At 42.9% G+C, this 21,869-nt stretch overlaps 1 protein-coding gene across 1 annotated transcript in view; it reads left to right on the forward strand.

Annotated features, from left to right (window-relative positions):
• Positions 1–2,805: 2,805 nt before the first annotated feature.
• LOC125447120 (oxysterols receptor LXR-beta-like) overlaps positions 2,806–21,869 on the forward strand; it is a 36,330-nt gene continuing 17,266 nt past the window's right edge. Inside the window, exons 1-7 of the mRNA XM_048521250.2 lie at positions 2,806–2,922; positions 9,617–9,844; positions 11,415–11,504; positions 12,737–12,895; positions 16,640–16,909; positions 19,096–19,304; positions 19,829–20,008. Coding sequence (XP_048377207.1) covers positions 11,465–11,504; positions 12,737–12,895; positions 16,640–16,909; positions 19,096–19,304; positions 19,829–20,008 — 858 coding nt within the window. The 5' untranslated portion in view covers positions 2,806–2,922; positions 9,617–9,844; positions 11,415–11,464. The remainder of the gene's footprint in view (positions 2,923–9,616; positions 9,845–11,414; positions 11,505–12,736; positions 12,896–16,639; positions 16,910–19,095; positions 19,305–19,828; positions 20,009–21,869) is intronic.

Below are 21,869 nucleotides of genomic sequence, written 5' to 3' on the forward strand. Positions count from 1 at the left end.
ACATAGTGGAATGTCCCAAATACAGGAGCCATATGATTCAACAGGTAAACAGGTCATCAGGTTGCCATAGTCTTACCAGACCACATGGCTCCTCTTTCTTTTGAGACAGATGACTGGTGGTGATTCAACCTTGGGGCCACCATATCTTAGGTGAGGGGAGAGGTTGAGAAGCAGTGTCCTTCCTGGTGTCCTCAGCTGGTGATGGGAATTGAACCCATAGCTGTTAGTTTCACAAACCAATCCCTGAGAAGTAAGCAGAACGCGTTGGAAATACACTTGCTCAGGCAGCATCTGAGGAGAGAAACAAGATAATGTTTCGTGTTGGTGGCCTTTTGCCAGAACTGGAAAACATTAGCCGTGTAAGACGTCTGAAGTACAAGACAGGGATGTGGTGGAGATAAAGAATGGGATAGTTAAGCAGGCAAATGCGGGAGAAATTAAAGAGCACAAAGGCAGATAACCCAGAGTAAACAGTGGTGGGAATAAGACAAATAAAGATACCAAGAATTGATCTAATTGAGATAAGACAGCAAAATCACTAGCAATGACTGCTGTTTGGAAAACCAGCAATTGTGAAATTATTAAACTTAGTTCCATTAGCGGCTATTCATTCTCCCAGGCTGACCGTTATCCACTCCTTTCTCTGCCCATCTGCTCTGCTCTCTGTTCGTCCTCTATCCCCACCTATCACTTACTCCTTAACCCTCCCCCCACCCTACCATTTGCACAAAATCAACCTTTTCCTAGCTACCATCACTGAAGAGGTCACGCTAAATCTGAAACATTCACTCTGCATAGACCTGCTGAGCTTTTTCAGCGATTTCTGTTTTCGTTAAACTTGGATGTTGAGTACAGAAAGTGCCTGATTCTGAAGTTGTATAAGATATCCAACTGAAGACAATTTACAGGGCTTAGAATGGGAGAACAAAATTCTCCCTCTCTCTTGTTTTGTTCAGGGACAAGCAGTGTTTTCTGAATGGTGCAGACTCAATGGGCCAAAGGCCCTTTGTTTGTGCTATTGATCTGCACAACTCTAAGAGGCAACGGCTCAAGGCATATCCAAATTAATGGGTGACTCAGAGGCTTTCCTTGAGTTTGAACGACTTAAAAATATGCATTGATATGTATCAGGAGTCAATGCTTATTGGGGTCAGTTTGGAAAATGGAGTTGAGGCCACCACCTTGCTGAATGGCAGAACAAACTAGAGGGGCCAAAATGGCCTACTTCTCGTCCTCATTCTTCTATTTGTTTGCATGCATCCATCACCAGCAGAGGTTTGCAATGCAGCTTTGGCAAAATTATTATTAAAGGAGGCAAAAACAGAAAACGTTGGCAAAAGTCATTAGATCTGGGAGCATCTATCAAGAAATAAATGGAGATAATGTTTCCAATGCAATGAGTCATACAGATTTTACAGTATGGAAAGCAACCCTTTGGCCCATCATGTTTATGCCTATCAGTAAGCACCCATCTACTCTAATCACATTTTCCAGCACTACCCATAATAATGATATATGTTTGCAATGACATTTCAAGTGCTCATCTAATTACTTTCTAAATGTGTTACAGGTTTCTTGCCTTTACTACTCTTTAAGATAGAGAGTTCTAGATATCCACTTCATTCTGAGTGAAAGTTTTCCCTCAAATTGCCTCTAAACCTCCTGATCCTTACCTTAAAAGTGTGCCCTTTCAACAAAGCAGAAAAGTTTCTATCTGTGCGCCTGAGAAATTTATACACCTCATGACTATCTCTTAACTATGGACTTTTCTTTCTCTCCACAGATGCTGCCAGACATGCTGAGTTTCTTCAGCACTCAAATGAAACAAAGAACTGTGGATCAAGAACAAAGTTGCTAGAAAAGCTCAGCAGATCTGGCAGCATCTGTGAAGGAGAAAACAGAGTTGGCATTTTGGGTCCGGCGACCCTTCCTCAGAAGGGTCTTTGGTTCTGAGGGTCACTGGACCCAAAACGTTAACTTTGTTTTCTACTTCACAGATGCTGCCAGACCTACTGAACTTTTCTGGCAATTTTGTTTTTGTTCCTGATTCACAGCATCCACAATTCTTTTGGTTTTTATGAATCTGAAACAAACACAAAAAGTGCTGGAGAAACTCAGCAGATCTGGTAGCACCTATGCAGCAAGAAGCAGAGTTAACGTTTTGAGTTCAGTATGACTCCACTCCAGAACTGGAAGGATTCCTGGACTCGAAACGTCAATTCTGTTTCTCTCTCCACACATACTGCCAGACCTGCTGAGTTTCTCCAGCAATTTCTGTTCTTATTTTCAGATTTCCAGCATTGTTTTTATTGTGGCAACAGCATCATTCTCTTTGGTGTGAGAATGCACTGTCATATTGAGCAAAGGGGCTAAGTGCATGCCACTGAAAAGCAATGGCCAGTTATTGGGATAAGCCAGAGGCCGCTACAGGAGAACCATCCACTTCTCCCCCGAACAAAGATGGCGCCCCAATGACGCAACAGTCAGAGGGGCAACACTCAACGGGATTCGATTTTAATATAAATAAAAAAGTTCAGATATTGAATAAATCTTTTTGCCTAGCAAAGCGCCGCCATTGTTTTCAAATCTGGAAAGGAAAAACCTGTAGGAAAGGAATGATATAACGCTGCAGCGGCTTCCGCCGGATGTGGCATCTACGCCGTGCGTCAGACAAGCTTGACGGCGGTGGTGATGGACGTGGAAGTTCACCAATAACACCAAGGAGTGGGCACGCGGTTGTCCAATGATTGTTGGAGATAGGCGGGACCCGCGGGAACGGTCAGGTTAGGTTGCGCCTGGGTTTCCCTGAAGTTGTCAAAGGAGGGGGAGGGGAGAGACAGAGAGAAACTACAGGAGAAAGGGGAAAGTTCCCAGGGGTTGGACGGAAAAATAGTCGCTGTACTTAAAACCCCAGGCAGGCCGGTAAGGACATGGGGATTGTGATATTGATGAGTTCTGGTGTGTGATGATTCCAGTGGAGGGGAGAGCGTTTAGATCTGTTGCTTGTTATTCCTGTTTAAATGCTGCATTATTATTCTGGGTGAGCTGGAGAGGGGGTTGAGTTGAACAGGGGGTTGGAAAGGCCTCCTGCCTGTATCCAGGCCCAGAGTGGACTCTGTCTGTCTACACCACACCTTTCGGGGGAAGGGGGGAGCTTTGAGATCTCAAATTTTCCCTCAAATCACTGGCTGGGCTCAGATCATGCTCATCAGCAGGCTGGCTGTAAAATTGCTTCAAATCACTGTTTTGTGGCAATGATTTGACTGCTGCGTTTGTTTTAAGAAGTTGCTGGATGTTCTTTTTTAAAAAGTAGTTTGAAAACTGATACGTTTTGTTTGAGCCTCTGCCATCACGGTCTCTTTCTGAGTGACTGTTAATCTGACCTTTTGCTGGCTAACTGGCTCGGTGTTTCTATCCTTTCTCAATGTTTGGATGTTGCTTAACTTGCATCGTTAGTTCAAACCCATGACTTGGATTCAAGAAAATGCGGTGAAGGAGAATACTGTGCTGCGTGCTTAAATTTGCGCGAAACATCTTACGAGAGGCAATGATACAGAGCAATCTGCATTCTAAATAGTTCTTGATCTGTTTTCTGTGTCTGGTGTGGTGCATTGTGGTGTAATTTGGACAGACCCTGAGAAAGTAAGATTGAGATTTGCAGAAAAATAAATCACCTTCATGTTTTATTTCTGTGACAGCTAGCACTCTCAGGGTTGTGGTGGGATGTGGGAACGTGCTTGTCACTTGCTGGGACTTAGCAATGCTGTCGTGGAGGAATTTTTAGTGTACCGAAAACACTTCGCCATACAAGGGGGAGAGATGGAGCAGGAGAGCAATTGTCATTGGTCTTTTCTAGTGCCACTTTAGGATTGACACTGGTGGATGTAGAGCAGTTAATTGGTAATCTATCTTGTTTTTCACTTAAGAAAGTGAGTGGCATGATGGATGTGCACACATACTCACCCACTCTTCTAAAAACCAGTCAGTGTAGACTAGCACTGTATGGAGTGGGGAGGGGGATGTGCATGGTGTTTTAAATGAGTGCCGTAATAGCCCTGGGGGCTTGAATTTGTTATGTTTGTACTTGTTTTTTTTGAAATTAAAACCAAAATAACATGAGAATTGTAAATTATTTTCATAATTATGTTGCTTACATGATTTTTGTGCCCACATAGAATCCTTTATGGTGCGTTGCCTTATGACTAAAGATTGAACAGGCTAACCTTCATTTCATTTGACTTCAGGGCAGCAATGATCTGATCAAAGTTTATCAGATTCCTGAATGGTCTTAATAAAGTGAACATGGAAAGGATATTTGCATTTAAGGGGGCATCCAGACCTAGGCGGACTGTTAAAATTAGGGATCGTGCTTTTATGGCCAAGATGAGGGATTTTTTTGGTCTAAAAGGATTTTGTGATTTTTGGAACATTCTTCCTCAGAAGACAGTGGAAGAGGAATCATTGGAATATTTTTAAGGAGCAGGTTGGTTCCCATGCCTAACAAGAATCTAAGATTATCAGAGGTAGATGGGACTATAGAATTCAGAACACAAACAGATGATCTTGATGAATCATGGTGCAAGCTGGAAGGGCTAAATGTTACTGCTCCTGATTTGTCGTTCATTCTAATGTGGCTGCAGAGCATGGATGAATTGTTTGATTTTCTTCTTGTTTGCTGTGCCTAGTCTTTCTCACTTGCCATGTGTCCTTAACTACCTGTTTGAAGGATGCGATGCCACTACTTGAGACTACTTCCCAGGTTGTTCTTTCTTGCGCATTTTAGTCCCTGTCTGTGGTAGATAGACCACATTTCCTGAGGCTTGCCTTCAAGCAGTCCATGAACCTTCATCTTGGCAGACCTCACAAATGTATCTGAGTTGAAGCTGTGAATACATGACGGTGTTGGGGATTTAACATCAGTCATACATTTTGCATGTCTGCTATATCAGAGCTGGGGTTTGATGAGTGCTCCAATTTCAGGGATTCCCACTCTTTGAAATACTATTGCGTTGGGTACTTCTTAAAAATTTATTTGTGAAACCTGACCCTTGCTACCTAGGCCAGCATTAACTGCCCACCCTCAATTGCCTAGAGAGCAGTTAAGAGTCAACCACATTGCTGTGAGTCTGGAGTCCTGTGTAGGCTGTACAGTGTAATGACAGCAGATTACCTTCCCTAAAGGAGGACATCAGGGAACCAGATGGGTTTTTACAACAATGGATTGTTTTTAATTCCGTATTTTACTTGCTGCTATGGTGAGACTTGAACCCACCTCCCTAGAACATTAGCCTGGGGTTCTGAATTACTGACCCAACCACATTATCAAAGTACCACCACCTCATTTTGTCCTTCCATTGATGCCCATGATGTTCCAAATACATCTCGTTCAATTGCTTAATATGTCTAGTGTAGGTTGTCTAGGTCCATGTTTTTGCATCGTGAAGTTAACAATATAAAGCAGGAAGCTTGACTAATCCACCACCCTCCTGCTCTTAAGAAGAGTGGTTGTTCTGTTCTGTTGCTACTTTGATTCACATGAGCTGAGCAGAGATCAAATCTCAAACTGTCCTGCTGTATATGTCTCAGTGCCACTCCACAGCACAACAGAGAATATAATTCCCCCTGCTTTTCTTCCAAATACTGTTGTGGGATCTTGCACATACACCTGAGAAAGAGAATGGGTTATAGTTTAATGTCTCCTCCTTAGCAGCCCCTCGGTACTGTGCTGGACCTTCAGCTTTGATTCCTAGAAAGTGTACTTGTTGGAATGTTGGGCACAACTGAATTGGGCTGTTGTCTGTTGCCACCCATTGTCCAATTATATGCATGCAATCCAGGCCAACTTGGGAAGGACCATCACTCGGAGAGTTGTCTGTATTTGAAACATATTTCAGCAAGTTGGGGACCAAGGGGAAGGGAAGGAGAGTTAGTGTTGTATTGAATATTTACAATTGAATCTTGATGGTACTCATTTCAAGAAATTAATTCTTGAACTGTTTCAGGCTGGGGACTGACCTTTCATCTGCTCTGGCATCTGATTTTCAATCAGGCTCACAGTGATAGGATTAGCATTTTCTCCTTGCTGCTTCAATTTGAGAACAGTTTATTAAACAGAGTTTCTGAGAATGGGAAAGTAGAACCTTTTTCTTGGTCGCCAGAATGTGCTGTAATTTGCACTCAACGTTGTATTTCTGACCGTAATCTTTATGGCACAGAAGGAATCCATTTGGCCCATTTGGCCCATCAAGCCCATGCTGGCTCTCTACAGAGCCGTCCCATTTCTCTTGTCTAGCCCCACAGCCCTGCCAGTTTAGTGCCTTCAGGTGCCCATCCGATTTCCCTTCAGGTCAAATCAACATGTTTTGCTTCTGGTCAGAGTCCAAAGTTTCCTGTCCCAAATATTTTCAAATGGTGACATAATTTTATAGAGGATCATTTGACTGTTTCCTGAGATGAGGGAGTTATCTTTCAAATAAATGATGTGCATGTTGGGGCTATATCCATTGATATTTGGATGAATCATGCATGATCTTATATGTTTCAATAACATCAGCAGGGGACTTGACAGGATAGATACTGAAAGCATGATTCCTCTTGTAGGGAGGGGTCCAGACTCAGGAGACACAACTCAAAAATAAAGGGTTCCCATTTAAATTGGAGATGAAAATTTTTTTCTAAGGATTGTTAGTCAGTGGAATTGCTTCCCAGAGAGGAGTACTCTTTGAATATTTTTAAGGTTTGAGCTAGATTCGCAATTGTGAAGAGAGTCAAAGTGGCTGAAAGTGACAGACTGAATGGCCTGCTTCTCTTCCATTAATTCATACATTCGTATCATCATTTTGCTCCCAAGTCTCAAAGAATGGTGTTGATAGTCACACTGAAATTTATGAGGATAAGATACCAGGATACTTGTTACTAGGCACTCAGGAGCAAGAGGCTTGTCTTAGAATCATAGACTTACAGTTGTGCAGAAAGAGGCTATTCGACCCATCAAGTGTGCACCGATCCTCAGAAGTGCAACCCAACCAGACCCAGTACCTCATCCTATCCCTATATTCCACATTTCCCATGGCTAATTCACTTAGCCTGCAACTCACTGGGCAAAGAAAGTTGATTGAATGCAGAAAAAGCCGTTCCCGTTCACAGGATGGTAAAGAGCCAGAAGACACAGACTTAGAGCAAAAGAACTGAAGGCTATGTTTGCAAAACTGTCTTTATGCCAGCGAAATGATTAGGATATGGAATGCTCTTCCTGAGAGTTTGGTAGAGGAAGATTCAACTGTGACTTCGCAGGTAAAATTGGATAACGACGTGGAGTGAAAAAAGTTACAGGCTCCAGTGAGAGCGACAGTGGAAATGAGACTAAGTGAGGTGCTCTTGCAAGGAGCTGATACAGACACAATGGGTCAAATGGCCTCCTATGCTGTAACTATTCTATGATTCTGTCTGTAATATATGTCTGTGCAGCAGCTTGGGATACTTTATTACGTTGAAGCTGAATGAAGACAAGACATTATTGTTTCCCCTTTGTGTGTGTGTAGGGAATGAGAAGTGTATTATTCTTTTACAGAGGCTGTGTTCCTTGCACTGTGAGGCAATTGGTACCACATGATAACTGTACCAGAGGATGAAGTGATACCTCTGTAATCTGGAGAGAGGATGGAGGTATGCTACATTTTGGCTGAGAAACCCTTGAATCAAGAGGGTAAAAATTGCTTCTGATTGTGGTCAGTGACTCCCAAAAGCAGAGTATGTGTATTGTTTGGTGACCAAATAGTTTGCAATGTCAGTCTTTGTCAATAATTACATGTGAGGATTGTTTGTTTGGAATAGTCAGAAATTAAGTTCGTACTGATTTCTCATCTTTTTATCCATAGTTTTTAGAAATGCTGCTATATTTCTCAAAAATATTTAAACTGCAACAAGATTCTTGGCATTTTGCAAAAAAACAATTGATTCCGGAGCATGGCGCCTTGTGCAGTTACGTCCATGTTCACCTGCTGGCCTCCTAGATTCTTGCTTCTGCAATTCTACATGAGCCTAGATAAATGTGTTGTTGGGCTATTGAACTGGGAAAGGCATCACAGCTGAGCCTGAAATGAAAGAGAAGATGCTGCAAGTGCTCAGCAGATCTGCCAGTGTGTATGGAGAGACACGGAGCAGAGTTAACATTCCAGGTCAATGAACTTTTATCGGGACTGGGAAAAGTTCAAAAAGTAATTGGATTTGACCTGAGGAGCAGGAAATAATTCATTTTGCTCCCTGTTCCTGACTCATGGGATGACCCAGACTTTATTACTGAGTATTTATATCAAACCTCCCATGGCCAAAGTTCTCGACTGTCAATGAATTACTGCTTTTTAGAATATAGCCACTATTGTTTTATAGGCCACTATGGCATCTGTCTTGTACGTAGCAAGAGCCCACAAATAACAGATGAGATCAATGGAGAGTTATTTGCTCATCTCTCAGCCGATGCCACGTTTAGGTGGGACCATGGTTTAGCTGAAGGATAGTGTCTCTGACAGTGCACTGTTCTGTCTGTCACAGTGGTACGGATTTTTTAAAAAATGGCTATTGTTTCCGAAACCTTGTGTGATTTCAAACACTCTACCTTCTGACTAGAGCAACAGAACTTTCAGCAGGGCCAAGGTGATATCTCAAGTAAGGTGAACACAAATAGGGAAACGGATCTTGGAGGATGTTGGGTTTGTGTGGTTCCATTCCCCACTCCTAGCAACTTTGCAAATCAAAGTCATTTTAGTCTAACTCTGATAAGCTTTGAATTTCATCATCCTTTTTTGTGTGTACAGAAAGAAGGAATTCGTATTTGTATAACACCTTGGATGACCTCTGACTGCAAATTACTTAGGGATATGACTGATCGATCATCCTAATTATAGAGTCATTCAGCATGGAAATGGGCCCTTCGGTCTAACCAGTCCTTCCCGACCATAATCCCAAACTAAGCTAGTGTCACTTGCCCATACTTGACCCAGATCCCTCCAAACATTTCTTGTTCATGTGCTTCTCCAAATGTCATCTAACTGTTGTAAACGTACCCACATCCACCACTTTGGCTCAAATTTCATTCCACGTACAAACCACACTGTTTTTTAAAAAAAATTGTCTTGTTAAAATCTTTGTCTTCTCATCTCAAAAAGTATGTCCTCTAGCCTTGAAAGCCCCCACCCTATGGAAAAGGCATTTGCACTTCACTGTTTCTATACCCTTCATTACTTCGTAAAACGCCTTAAGGTCACTCCTCAACCTCCTACACTCCAGTGATAAAAGTCCCAGACTATCTCGCCTCTCCTTATAACTCAAACCCTCCATTCCCAGCAAATCTCTTCTGAACCCTCTCCAGGATTAAATTAGTTAAATACTATCTTGTAGTGTCAGCTGTTAAAAATAATATCAAATCAGTCCCACACTCCTGCTACTCCTGTTGCCCTACAAATTTCATTTTTGGATTTTGAAAATGTGTGGTTATCAATGTAATTCTTCTTTAAGTTTTGTAAGGTTGTTTTCTGTGTTTCTGGGATCATTTTAATAAGACTTCACTTAAAGCCAACCCTCCACTTATTTTTCTGACACACATGTTGTGGTTTTGCAGGTTCCTTTCAGGCGAGTTGTTTCACCCACTGACCTCGTGTTGTTCAAGGTGGACAGCTCTCCAACGTGACCCAAACCCGGGGCAACATCTCTCAAGCACGAGAGGCAAAGGAAGAACAAGAGTGGGCAAATCCCACAAGATTTTGCTGACTGGAAAGTGTGGAGCAGGAGCAATGTTGTGAAGCTGTGTGCCCTGGCAGCCCAGTGGAGGCAACGTGTGCTGATGCAGGTATGCCCTGTGTTTGCCCCAGATATGGAATAATTACTGGTTATGAGTAGATTCTCATCTCAAAAAGTATGTCCTCTAGCCTTGAAAGCCCCCACCCTATGGAAAAGGCATTTGCCCTTCACTGTTTCTATACCCTTCATTACTTCGTAAAATGCCTTAAGGTCACTCCTCAACCTCCTACACTCCAGTGATAAAAGGTCCCAACCTATCTCACCTCTCCTTATAACTCAAACCCTCCGTTCCCAGCAATGGCTAGATTTCATGGTGTTAGCTGCAGCTGAGTTGGTAGCATCCTCATCACAAAGTCAGAACGTGTGGGTTCAAGCCTACCTTCAAAGATATGACGCTGCAGTTCTGATGTTTTGGTTTCTAAACTGAAAGAGAGGACTTCTGTGACTGGAATTTCTGTTTCAATTTGCATGCAGGAAGTCGAATGCACGGCATTAGTCATGTCTTCTCTCTTGAGATGGGGGAAGGGAAGGGGAAGAGGGCAGAATTAACTTAGTTTGCCTCTGGTTTCCCGTCAAACAGTTTGCCTGACGATTGTCCAAAAATCTTGAGTGCTTGCTGAAATGAGAAGTGTGCTGAAGTTTTTGCCTTGCTGTCACTGATCAGGACAAATGCAAATTTCAAGTATTCTCAAGAATTTATGTTAGAGAGGGAAAAAACATGCTGATTACTTGGCACGTTGGTTCTGACTCACTGAGGCATTGCTACTGGAGATGGCAGTGACAAAACCCCAATGTTATAGAATCGTAGAATCTCTACAGTGCAGAAAGAGGCCATTCGGTCCATTGAGTCTGCACCGACCTTCCGAAGAGCATCTTATCCCTGTAACCCTGCGTTTCCCATGGCTAATCCAACTACCCTGCACATCCCTAGTCACAATGGGCAATTTAGCATGGCCAATCCACCTAACCTGCACATCTTCATCCTGAGTAATATTCCTTCCCTTTGCAGAGAACATGTTGCTGCATATCAATGGTGAGCCATATCACAGGCTCAACTGATTAACCAAAGCTTGTTGTTGGTGTATCTATAAATGCACTCAGGATTGCTCAGTTACTGCTGTTCAGTTTTCTGTTAGGAAAGAATGTGGACCCATTCTTTTCAATCAAAAGGAATATGCTCAAGCCTTATGCATTTTTGAGCAATGCAGGAGTTTGAGTAGCCTTTAGTTTCCCTTCAGCATTCTCCATGGTCATGACTTGGTCAGGGCAACAAATTAGCCCTTTCCTCCCCTAAATTTATGTGGCTGTTTGCAATTTGGCATCCTTGGATTTGTCCTGATGAGTGCAAGACAAAAAGCTTCAGTGACATTTCTCCCCTTTTAGTAATATTTAAGCTCTATGGCTAACCCTGCTAACAGAACTCCCAACTTAATGCTCACTAGTCTATCAAGTCTCATTGTCTGAATGTAGCTATGAAAAATGGCCACTGGGCAGTTGCATCATAAGTAGAGTAGAAGCTGAAATCCAGTACTTGCAGGTAAAGAAGTGAAAGAATGAAATTAAAAATCAAACTGCAGTATTAACAATCAATCTATAATTCTTTTTCTTCTTTTTCTCAGCTTCCCACTGGGATTGTATTTTCAGAATGCAGTGGCACACATGATGGAAGATGTCCTTCCCAGCTGTAAATGGCTTGGATGCTGGCCACGGTAGGCCCTTTTATAGAATTATCCAGCACAAAGGGAGGCTATTCTGCCCAACATGTCTGTGCTAGCTCTTTATTAGAGCTATCCAATCCACTCTCTTTGCTGTTTACCCAGAGGACTGCAGATTTTTCCTTTTAAACTATGTATTTGGTTGCTTTTAGTACATAAGCTGATTTTTGACGCCTCAAAAACACACTCCAATTAAATGGGGGTGGGGTTTCAGTTATACTCATATAAAAGAGACCCGCTGGTGTATGTGAGCAACCATTTTACCAATTTCCACGTAGGCTCTGCTCTGTTTTGGCATGTTTTAAACTCCCACGCATTAATGCAGCGCAGCCTCTATTGCCGTTTTGATCCCTTGTCCTCATTTATAAGGTAGCATTTTGTACAAAAAATGTTTGTGGGGTAAAAAATTGAGAGGAACTACTAACCAAAAATAGCATGTCATGGTTGGAGAAGGAATTGAGCTTAATTCAGCAAGTATTTTCTGAAACATGGTTTTTTGAGTCTGAAAAGTTGTGTTGTCTGATATGCTGAGCTTATATATTTGCTGCGACCTAACTTATAAAATTCCCTTTTGAAAGTTACTGTTGGCGTTTCCACCACTGCCTTTTCAGACTTTGCATTCCAGATCATCATAATTTGTTAAGTTAGAAAAAGTTCTCATCTCCTTTCTGACTCTTACCAATGAACTTCAATCTTGTCTCCCGATTGCTAATCAAATCCACAGTCAAATACCAATTTGTCAAAACGCTTCCTAATTTTGAATATCTCCTGGTAAATCTCTCCTCTATCTTCTCCATTCAAGAGGGGAAGAATTCCACTTGTGGAAGTTTTAACAGCAAGAGGGCACAGATTTAAAGCAATGGGAAAGGAAACACAAGGAGAAACATTTTCTTGCAGAGCATTGTTAGAATCTAGAATGCACTTCCTAAAGGTCTGGTGGAAGCAGGTTTGATAAAAATATTCCAAAGGGAATTGGGCAATTATCTGAAAAAGTAGAATGTGTAACTTACAGCTAGATGTTTGGATAACGGTACTAGGTACATTACCGTTATGTAAAGCCAGTACAGATTCTACTGGCTGAATGGCCTCCAGTTGTATCATAACTATTCTGTGTTGCTCCTAAGATTTTGTTTTCATAATGAGTCACAATTATCCAAACATATAACTCAGTTTGATTAACTTTGGGCAGTTTTATTTCACTTCATTTTCTGCATCTATATTTTCAGAAGGTGACAAAAGCGTCACAGAGCCTGTCACTGAGGACAGTGCAGACAGCGCACAGCATCATGTGAAGGAAGAGGAGGTGGAGGAGAGTGGTGACTGTGTCACCACTCTCCATAATGGTACATTCTCCGCCGAGCCAGAATTTTCCCTAAGTATCTGTGGTAAGACTTTATTCAAAGTGAAAGGAACTGTTACTTCAAAAGATCTTTTGGTAAAATTCATCATTCCTACTTTGAACTGTTGGATCAGAAGTCACTTGATCTACACAGGAACTGGTATATAAGGTGTTTGATTAGAAACAGAGTGTAAGGAGATTGGTGCACAGAGGTTAAATATATATCCGTCAGAGTTTAAGAATTTTCTATTTGAGCATTGCTGAGAAAAAGGAGAGATGCTGCCAGAGTTCATTGGAACAAAGCCAAAAATGCCAAAATTCAAACAACCACAACAATTTGTACTTTTTATATGGAATACATTGTTGTAATCATTTAAGATTTGACATTCTTGCATTTGTCTTGATGTGGTGCAAGATGGAAGCTTCAATAACATGTTTTATTTATCACTATCATCCCCCATGGTTTCACATTGTACTGTTCGCTGTAAAATTCAGATCAAGGCCCATTGATCCAATAGATTTTTATATATGAACCTGATCCCTATTAATTGAATCAAAGCTAAATGATGAAGTATGAACAAGATCATTTTTTTCCTTGTTAGTAGGTTTATTCATTGGATGCACACTTAGAAATATCTACTTCCTAACTATTACCCAGTTTCCCTACTGTCTTACTTTACACATGTCCAGGACAGGTGGGATATGAACCTGGACCCCCTGGCCTAGAAATAGGGATAGTACCACTGAGCCACAAGACCAATCTCTCTTTATGAATTATTTCAAATCAACCTATTGCGGCTCGGTGGTTAGCAGTGTTGCCTCACAGTGCCAGGGACCCGGGTTCAATTCCAGTCTCGGCTGACTGTCTGTGTGGAGACTGCACATTCTCCCTGTGTTTCTGCTGGGTGCTCCAGTTTCCTCCCACTGCCCAAAGGCGCACAGCTTAGGTGGATTGGTCATGCTAAATTGCTCGTAGTGGCTAGGGATGTGCAGACTAGGTGGATTAGCAACGGGAAATACGGGATTACAAGGATAGGGTAGGGGTGATGGGAGGGTCAGTGTGGATTTAATGGGCTGAATAGCTTGTATCCACACCGTAGAGATTCTGAAATTATTTGGACTTCTGCAATAGAGATGGGTTTTAACTAGGACTTGTTGCAGAGGTAAAGATATCACTGCTCTTCCACAAAGCTATCTTCCTTTGCATTTTTAAAAGAATAATCCTTTCATATACTATGATGCTGTTCTGTGGCCATCACATTCTGAGGTGGGGCTTGAACCCAGACCTTCTGGCCCAGAGGTGGGTGCACTACCATTGTCAAAAAGCCCATCTCTCTTTTATATGTAATCCCAGACTTAAATCAAACAATCCCCATCACCAGAGATAATGGGAACTGCAGATACTGGAGAACCCAAGATAACAAAGTGTGGGGCTGGATGAACACAGCAGGCCAAGGAGCATCTTAGGAGCACAAAAGCTGACGTTTCGGGCCTAGAGCCTCCCCCCACCGCCAGTGTGTTTTAATGACATGATCAACAAACCATTAACATTTAGGTCATCCAACTTCATGAACATACCCATATTTGATTCATTTCTCTCACACGTTTATGTAGCTTCCTACGGATGGTTTAATGCATATGCCTCCACTTCTCAGATGGTAGCGAGTTCCTCATTCTAAGAGTAAAGTAAACATTCTATTGGATTTCTTCATAATCCTTCAGTGCCATTGAAGAAAGTCATTGATTCTCATAATTCCTGCGTTCACTTCAATAAATCAAAGCTCTTTCTCTACGGCCTTGACAGCTTTAATAAAGCGTGCAACCCAAACACCAAGCTCAGGCAGACAGACGAATGCAATCTTTTAAACATGTTCAATGCTGCTGTTGATTTTGGTGCCCTATTTGATTCAAGATGAGTTTCTCGTCTCATGTATGTTTCATCACTAAGAGTAGCCATTTCCATCCTCATACCACCAGCCAAATTTTTTTTCCCCATTTCAGCTAAACCCTCATCCTGTCCTTCATTTCCTCTAGCCTTGAATATTTCCAGTGCCCCTCTGACGTTTCACACTGTACCCTTTCTAAATCTGAGGTCAGCCAAAACTCTGCTGCCCGTGCCTCCCGATAGAGCAAATTCTTGATTTTAAAATTTACATTCATGCTTTTGAAATCATTGCATGCTCTCACCCCACCTGCTTCTGTAAAATTCACCAGCCCCACAAATTGATATGATAACTGCCTTCCTTTAATTCTGGCCACTTGCATATTCCCAAATTTAATCCATCTCCTATTAGTGGTTTTGGTTTCACTTGCTTAGGCCATAATCTTTCAAATTTCTTTGATACATCTCTTCCCCTCTCTTACCTGGCTGTCCTCCATTAATGCACTCCTCAACACTGGTGTCCTTGACAAATCCTTTGGTCATCAGATTTAATATCTCCATATAAGACTTGATGTTATATTTTGCTTCAGCACCTTGGGGCATCTCATTCCATTGAAGCTGCTATATAAATACAACGCCCTTGACCGCGTCTCCCGCATTTCCCGCGACACATCCCTCACACCCCGCCCCCGCCACAACCGCCCCAAGAGGATCCCCCTCGTTCTCACACACCACCCTACCAACCTCCGGATACAACGCATTATCCTCCGACACTTCCGCCATTTACAATCCGACCCCACCACCCAAGACATTTTTCCATCCCCACCCCTGTCTGCTTTCCGGAGAGACCACTCTCTCCGTGACTCCCTTGTTCGCTCCACACTGCCCTCCAACCCCACCACACCCGGCACCTTCCCCTGCAACCGCAGGAAATGCTACACTTGTCCCCACACCTCCTCCCTCACCCCCATCCCAGGCCCCAAGATGACATTCCACATTAAGCAGAGGTTCACCTGCACATCTGCCAATGTGGTATACTGCATCCACTGTACCCGGTGCGGCTTTCTCTACATTGGGGAAACCAAGCGGAGGCTTGGGGACCGCTTTGCAGAACACCTCCGCTCAGTTCGCAACAAACAACTGCACCTCCCAGTCGCAAACCATTTCCACTCCCCCTCCCATTCTCTTGATGACATGTCCATCATGGGCCTCCTGCACTGCCACAATGATGCCACCCGAAGGTTGCAGGAACAGCAACTCATATTCCGCCTGGGAACCCTGCAGCCATATGGTATCAATGTGGACTTCACCAGTTTCAAAATCTCCCCTTCCCCCACTGCATCCCTAAACCAGCCCAGTTCATCCCCTCCCCCCACTGCACCACACAACCAGCCCAGCTCTTCCCCCCCACCCACTGCATCCCAAAACCAGTCCAACCTGTCTCTGCCTCCCTAACCGGTTCTTCCTCTCACCCATCCCTTCCTCCCACCCCAAGCCGCACCCCCAGCTACCTACTAACCTCATCCCACCTCCTTGACCTGTCCGTCTTCCCTGGACTGACCTATCCCCTCCCTACCTCCCCACCCACACCTTCTCCACCTATCTTCTTTACTCTCCATCTTCGGTCCGCCTCCCCCTCTCTCCCTATTTATTCCAGTTCCCTCCCCCCATCCCCCTCTCTGATGAAGGGTCTAGGCCCGAAACGTCAGCTTTTGTGCTCCTGAGATGCTGCTTGGCCTGCTGTGTTCATCCAGCCTCACATTTTATTATCTTGGAATCTCCAGCATCTGCAGTTCCCATTATCTCTGATATAAATACACTTTGTTTTGATTTAATTTGCTCACTGACCCTGTTTTTAAAAGTTTGTTTGCCAGGAGTTATACCTCATTGTTTTACCCTGCCTTTCAGGGGATGAGCCAATGGTAAAGCGCAAGAAGGGCCCAGCCCCGAAGATGTTGGGGAATGAGGTTTGCAGCGTCTGTGGGGACAAGGCATCAGGCTTTCACTACAACGTGCTGAGCTGTGAGGGCTGTAAAGGCTTCTTCCGTCGCAGTGTCATCAAGAATGCACAATACGCCTGCAAGAACAGTGGCAAGTGTGAAATGGACATGTACATGCGCAGGAAATGCCAGGAGTGCCGGCTGCGAAAATGTCGCGAGGCAGGAATGAGAGAACATTGTAAGCGAGTTTTAAGCCATTTGCGTCCCTTTGAATTTGGTGGTATTGTGATATAGAATTGGCTTATGGTATTTATTTGGCTACGCTGAGCAACACAAGTGACAGTTCTGGTTACTCAGTGTGAGGCTACCCCAGGTAGGACACTTTTTGTACTGGGAATAGTTGTGGAGATTTTGGAAAGCCATTCTAGGATTTGGAGATAATTGCACTGATGCTGTGGAGGCTGGTGAAGACAAGGGCCATTCATGTCTGAGAATTGCTTCGAGCTGCAATGTCGTTGAAGAGTTGTAGTTTTATGCAGTGTCGGGTTTGGGTGGCAGCCATGAAAAATGTTTACAAAACTGCACAGAAAATGTCCATAAAAAGGAAATATTTGGTGAAGACAAAGGTGCGTCCATTAAAATCAGAGTAAGGAGAATTTACAATTGGGAACAGAGGAATGGCAGAGAAGATAAATAATTAATTTGTGTCTGCTTTCACTGAAGAAGATACAAGAAATCTCGCAGAACTAGAGATCCGAAGAAGAATCGGAAGTTGAAGGACATTTGTATCAGTAGGAAGATTGTGCAAAGAAATGAATGGGTCTGAAAGTTGATGGTTTTTTTATTTAATTTACTCATTCGTGGGATATGGACATCGTTGGCTTGGCTAACATTAATTGCCCATCCCAAATTGCCCAGAGAGCAGATAAGAGCACATGTTGCTGCAGGTCTGGAGGCGCGTGCAGGCCAGACCAGGTAAGGATGACAGTTTCCTTCTCTAAAGGACTTTAGTGAAACAGATGAACTTTTCCTGATATTTGGCATGGTCATTTGTTAGACTATTAATTCCAAACTTTTATTGAATTCAGATTCCTTCATCAGCTGTGGTGGGATTAAATCTGGGTCCCCAGAACATTACCTGGGTCTCTGGATTAACATTCCGATTAATACCACTTGGCCATCACCTCTCCTTCACATCACAGCGCATTGAAGAAGATGGCTGTAGAGATAGTTTTCACATTGGTAATTATCATCCAAATGCCATAGATTCTGGAATGATTTCTGCAAATTGGAAGCTTGCACGTGTCACCCTACTATTCAAGGAAGAAGTAAGAGAAAAAGCAGGAAAGAGCAGACCCACTAGCCTTGCATCAGTGGTATGGAAAATGTAGAATCTGTAGGAAGTGATAAATGGACACTTGAATAACAGTGATCTTATTGGACCGAGTCAGCATGGATTTGCGAATGGGGAAATCATGTCTGACAAATTTGGTGGAAACTTGGAAGTTACAAACAAAATTGATAGTGGGAAATTGATAGATGCAGTGCATTTTGATTTGCAGAGGCTTTTGGTAAGGGCACCCACAGGAGGTTGATTACCAAAATTAAAGAACATGGTATACAAGGTAATCTACAGGCAAAGATTAATGTTTGGCGAAAAGACAGAAAACACTGTTGCCAAGAAAACAGTTCACCTTCTCAAGGGCAGTTAGGAATGAACCATAAATGTTAGCTACATCCTCTGAATGAATTTCCAAAAAAGGGTAGGATTGGAATCCTAATTGGGCAATTGTGTGGAGATGGATCAGAGAAGAGCTGGTAGAAGAGGATGGATTGAGTATTTTGAAGAAGCATGGAGCCACTGAGGAAATAAAGAATAGATAATTTGTCCCAAGCGCAGAATCTTGTTGATGACTTTGATTTTGACCAGGATAGGCTTCATGATGAGGTTGAAGTGGGAACCAGACTAAATTTGTTTGAAGTGAAAGGAATAGAGCAAAATGATGTTTTTGAAGACCTTTCAGAAAGCTGAATTGAGTGATAGGACATGAGGTGGAAAGGGTGCAAAGGTTGGGATTTTTAAAATTAAGATAGAATTAATGGAAATTTTGAAAAATTGTGTTTGGGTTGTGATTCTTAAGAAAAGATGAAGATCTTGACAAATTTTAGGTTGATAAGCATTGAAGTGGTTGGAAACTGGATAGGTGGAAGCATTTTGTTTTGAAAAAGTGGAAGGAGAAATTTCTACTTCACTGTCAACCTGAGTACTTATCAGTTTCCAATAATACTGCAGACATTATTTTAAAATGTGTTATGGAGGAGACTAAGCAGACGATGTAACTATTCAGATGTAACAAACCTAAATGGAGAGATTGTTTTGGTCCATAATCGTGGAGTGATCGTGTTGTTTGCTGCCGTCCCTAGGTGTTCTGTCGGAAGAGCAGATCCGCAACAAGAAGCAGAAGAAGCGGGAGGATGACGTGGCTCAGACGTTAGTGGTGACAGCAGAGGACTCACCGGTGGCAGTGGACATCGCCAGGCTCACGGTGGAACAGGAAGAGATGATCCAGCAGCTGGTGGCCGCACAGCAACAGTGTAATAAGCGATCTTTCAGTGACCAGCCGAAAGTAACGGTGGGTTTACCAAAACAGGGGCCATCGTACCTTGTTTTGCCTCCTTTCTTCTCCATCCAGCCTGTGATCCACACATTGAATGCACATCCTGCCTCACACAGACACAAAGTCCCTGCTGTCCTGCAAGGACCAGGTCCTTTTGGGGTATAGCTCCATGTGTGTCAGGCAGCCACCTGGCAGAAAGAAAGAAGTTTGCATTTATATAATGCTGTTCATGTACTTGGGTCACCCCACAGCATTTCATAGCCAATGAAATAAGGTAGTCAACCAAAGGACTTTTGTTTCATATTTGGTCTCAATCTGAAACCTGAACTAAATTAACAGCCTCTCAAATTCTGCCAAAGATGGTTTGGCGTTGCTTTAATGAAGGATAAATTTGTAAGGAATGTGAGATATAGGGTAGAGCCTAGAGACCAACATGCTGTTTCTGAATGGGAGTTTGTTGTTGTGACTGGTTTAAGATCAATATCAAGAATAATCTCGGATGTGGATCATGGTTCATTCTTTACTTCCTTCATCCTCAGCCCTGGCCACAAAGTAATGACCCCCACAACCGGGAGACACGACAGCAACGCTTTGCCCACTTCACAGAGTTGGCAATCATCTCCGTGCAAGAGATCGTCGACTTTGCCAAGCAGATTCCGGGCTTCCTTGACCTCTCACGGGAGGACCAGATTGCACTGTTGAAGGCATCCACTATTGAGGTGAGAGGCTACCGTTTCAGTTCTTTTGGGAGACATGGGCATTGCTGGCAAGGCCAGTATTTGTTACCCATTCTTCACTGCCCTTGAACTGGATTGCTTGCTAAGCCATTCTAGAGGACATTTGAGAGTCAACCACGTTGCTGTCGATCTGGAGTCATACGCAGGTCAGATGTGGTAAGAATGGCAGATTTTATTCTCTATAAGATGTTAGTGAACCTGATGGGTTTCAGCAACAATTGATCAGAGTTATCACTCACTGTTACTGAGACTAGCTTTCAATTCCACAATTATTCATTGAATGTAAATTCCGGCAGTTGCTGTTATAGGGTGTGAATCTGTGTCTCAAGAACATGACTTTGGACCTCTTGGGAGTACCAGTCCACAATCTTACTTCTTAGCCGCAGGGCCCCTCCCTCCCCCTCCCCGAATCATGTCCCCAAGCTTCCAGTTGCCTGTGTTTTTAATTCTTCAACTTGCTTCCATGTTGACCTTTTCTGCCCATGGTTAGGATAAGGTTCCGGGGAACTTTAACACAAGCTCGAGGAATAGCAGTTTGCTTTTCACTAGTCTCTTCCAAACTGAGTACAGAATTCAACAATTTTGGATTGTAATGTCTATTTTTGTATTGTCATAGTTTTGTTTTTGTTTTGGCTTAGTCTTGTCTTGTTTCCTCCTTTATTCCTTTCTGCCGCACTCCGGACGTTTTAAATGGAACCATTTGCATCTAATTTGGACATAATCTTTGTTTCTTTCCTGTATCCTCTCCTGGGCTATGGCATCATGAAAGTTTTGATTGTTTAATCTCCCCTGGCTTCCACCCTGCCTAACACCACCACCTTTGTTCTTCTGCTTTGTCCGTGCTTTTGCTGGCTTAAAAAAAACTTTTTCTATCCATCTTCAGCTCTAATGAACCTGAGCCTCTGGTTGTGCCTGCAGACGCTGCCCTGCCTGCTGAGTTTTTCCAGCATTGTTTAGCTCTTGTTACTGATTTCCATTTGACAGTATTTACAAGCTGCCTATTGGATCAAGTACAAGTGTCCCAAGCGTCTTAAAATAAGAAGAGAAGGGAAATTACTCTGTGCTCACTATTCTGTCATTAATAACCTGGTCTTTAAATCAGTTAATCTGGAGATAGAGCTTCACAGGCAGCTTCCAAAGTACAGAAATCCAATAGATCTAGTGGCCTCAAAGGTAGAGGCCAGATTAAAATAATCTTGAGTAGTCAACATCATCCCCATACTCTTGAGGTAAGGCTACGCATTAGCTGATCTTCCCATGTTTTATGCTAGTGTAATTGATATAATTGGCTTGTTGTCAGTCACACAATCAGAGTTCTGTTATTTCCTAAATTTTTTCCCAACTCCTCCACCCTCCAAGGTCATTGCATTCCTCCAGTTCCAGCCTCTTGAACGTCCCTGATGTTCCATGGTTGGTGGCCATACCTTCAGCTGCCAATATCTGGAATTGTGTCCCTAAACCTCTCTGCTAGCTCTCTGTTTCCCTTCTCCCATGAAATGCTCTCTCTAAGCCCAAGCTTTTCTACATCTACTTTGATATCTCCATGGGTGACCCGGTGTCAAATTTTAAAGTCTTCAAGATGGCATTTCTTGAAGTGCTTTGTAAGTGCGTTGGGATGTTTTATTATGTGAAAGGTGCTGTAAAAATGGGTTACTAAGAACAAGTTATCTTAGCTAAGTATCTTCGACCTTCCTCTGATGAAGACCGTGGGGTTTGAATTGGTATGTGCAAGAGATCCAGCCTTGGATAATGAGGCATCCAAGCCATGCATCTTTGGAATTCTATCACTTTTCAGTTTGAATATACAGGAGTGTATGGATTTGGGCTCTATATTAAACTCCAG

Source organism: Stegostoma tigrinum, chromosome 38 (genome assembly GCF_030684315.1).
Source record: "Stegostoma tigrinum isolate sSteTig4 chromosome 38, sSteTig4.hap1, whole genome shotgun sequence".
Taxonomy (NCBI): Eukaryota; Metazoa; Chordata; class Chondrichthyes; order Orectolobiformes; family Stegostomatidae; genus Stegostoma; species Stegostoma tigrinum.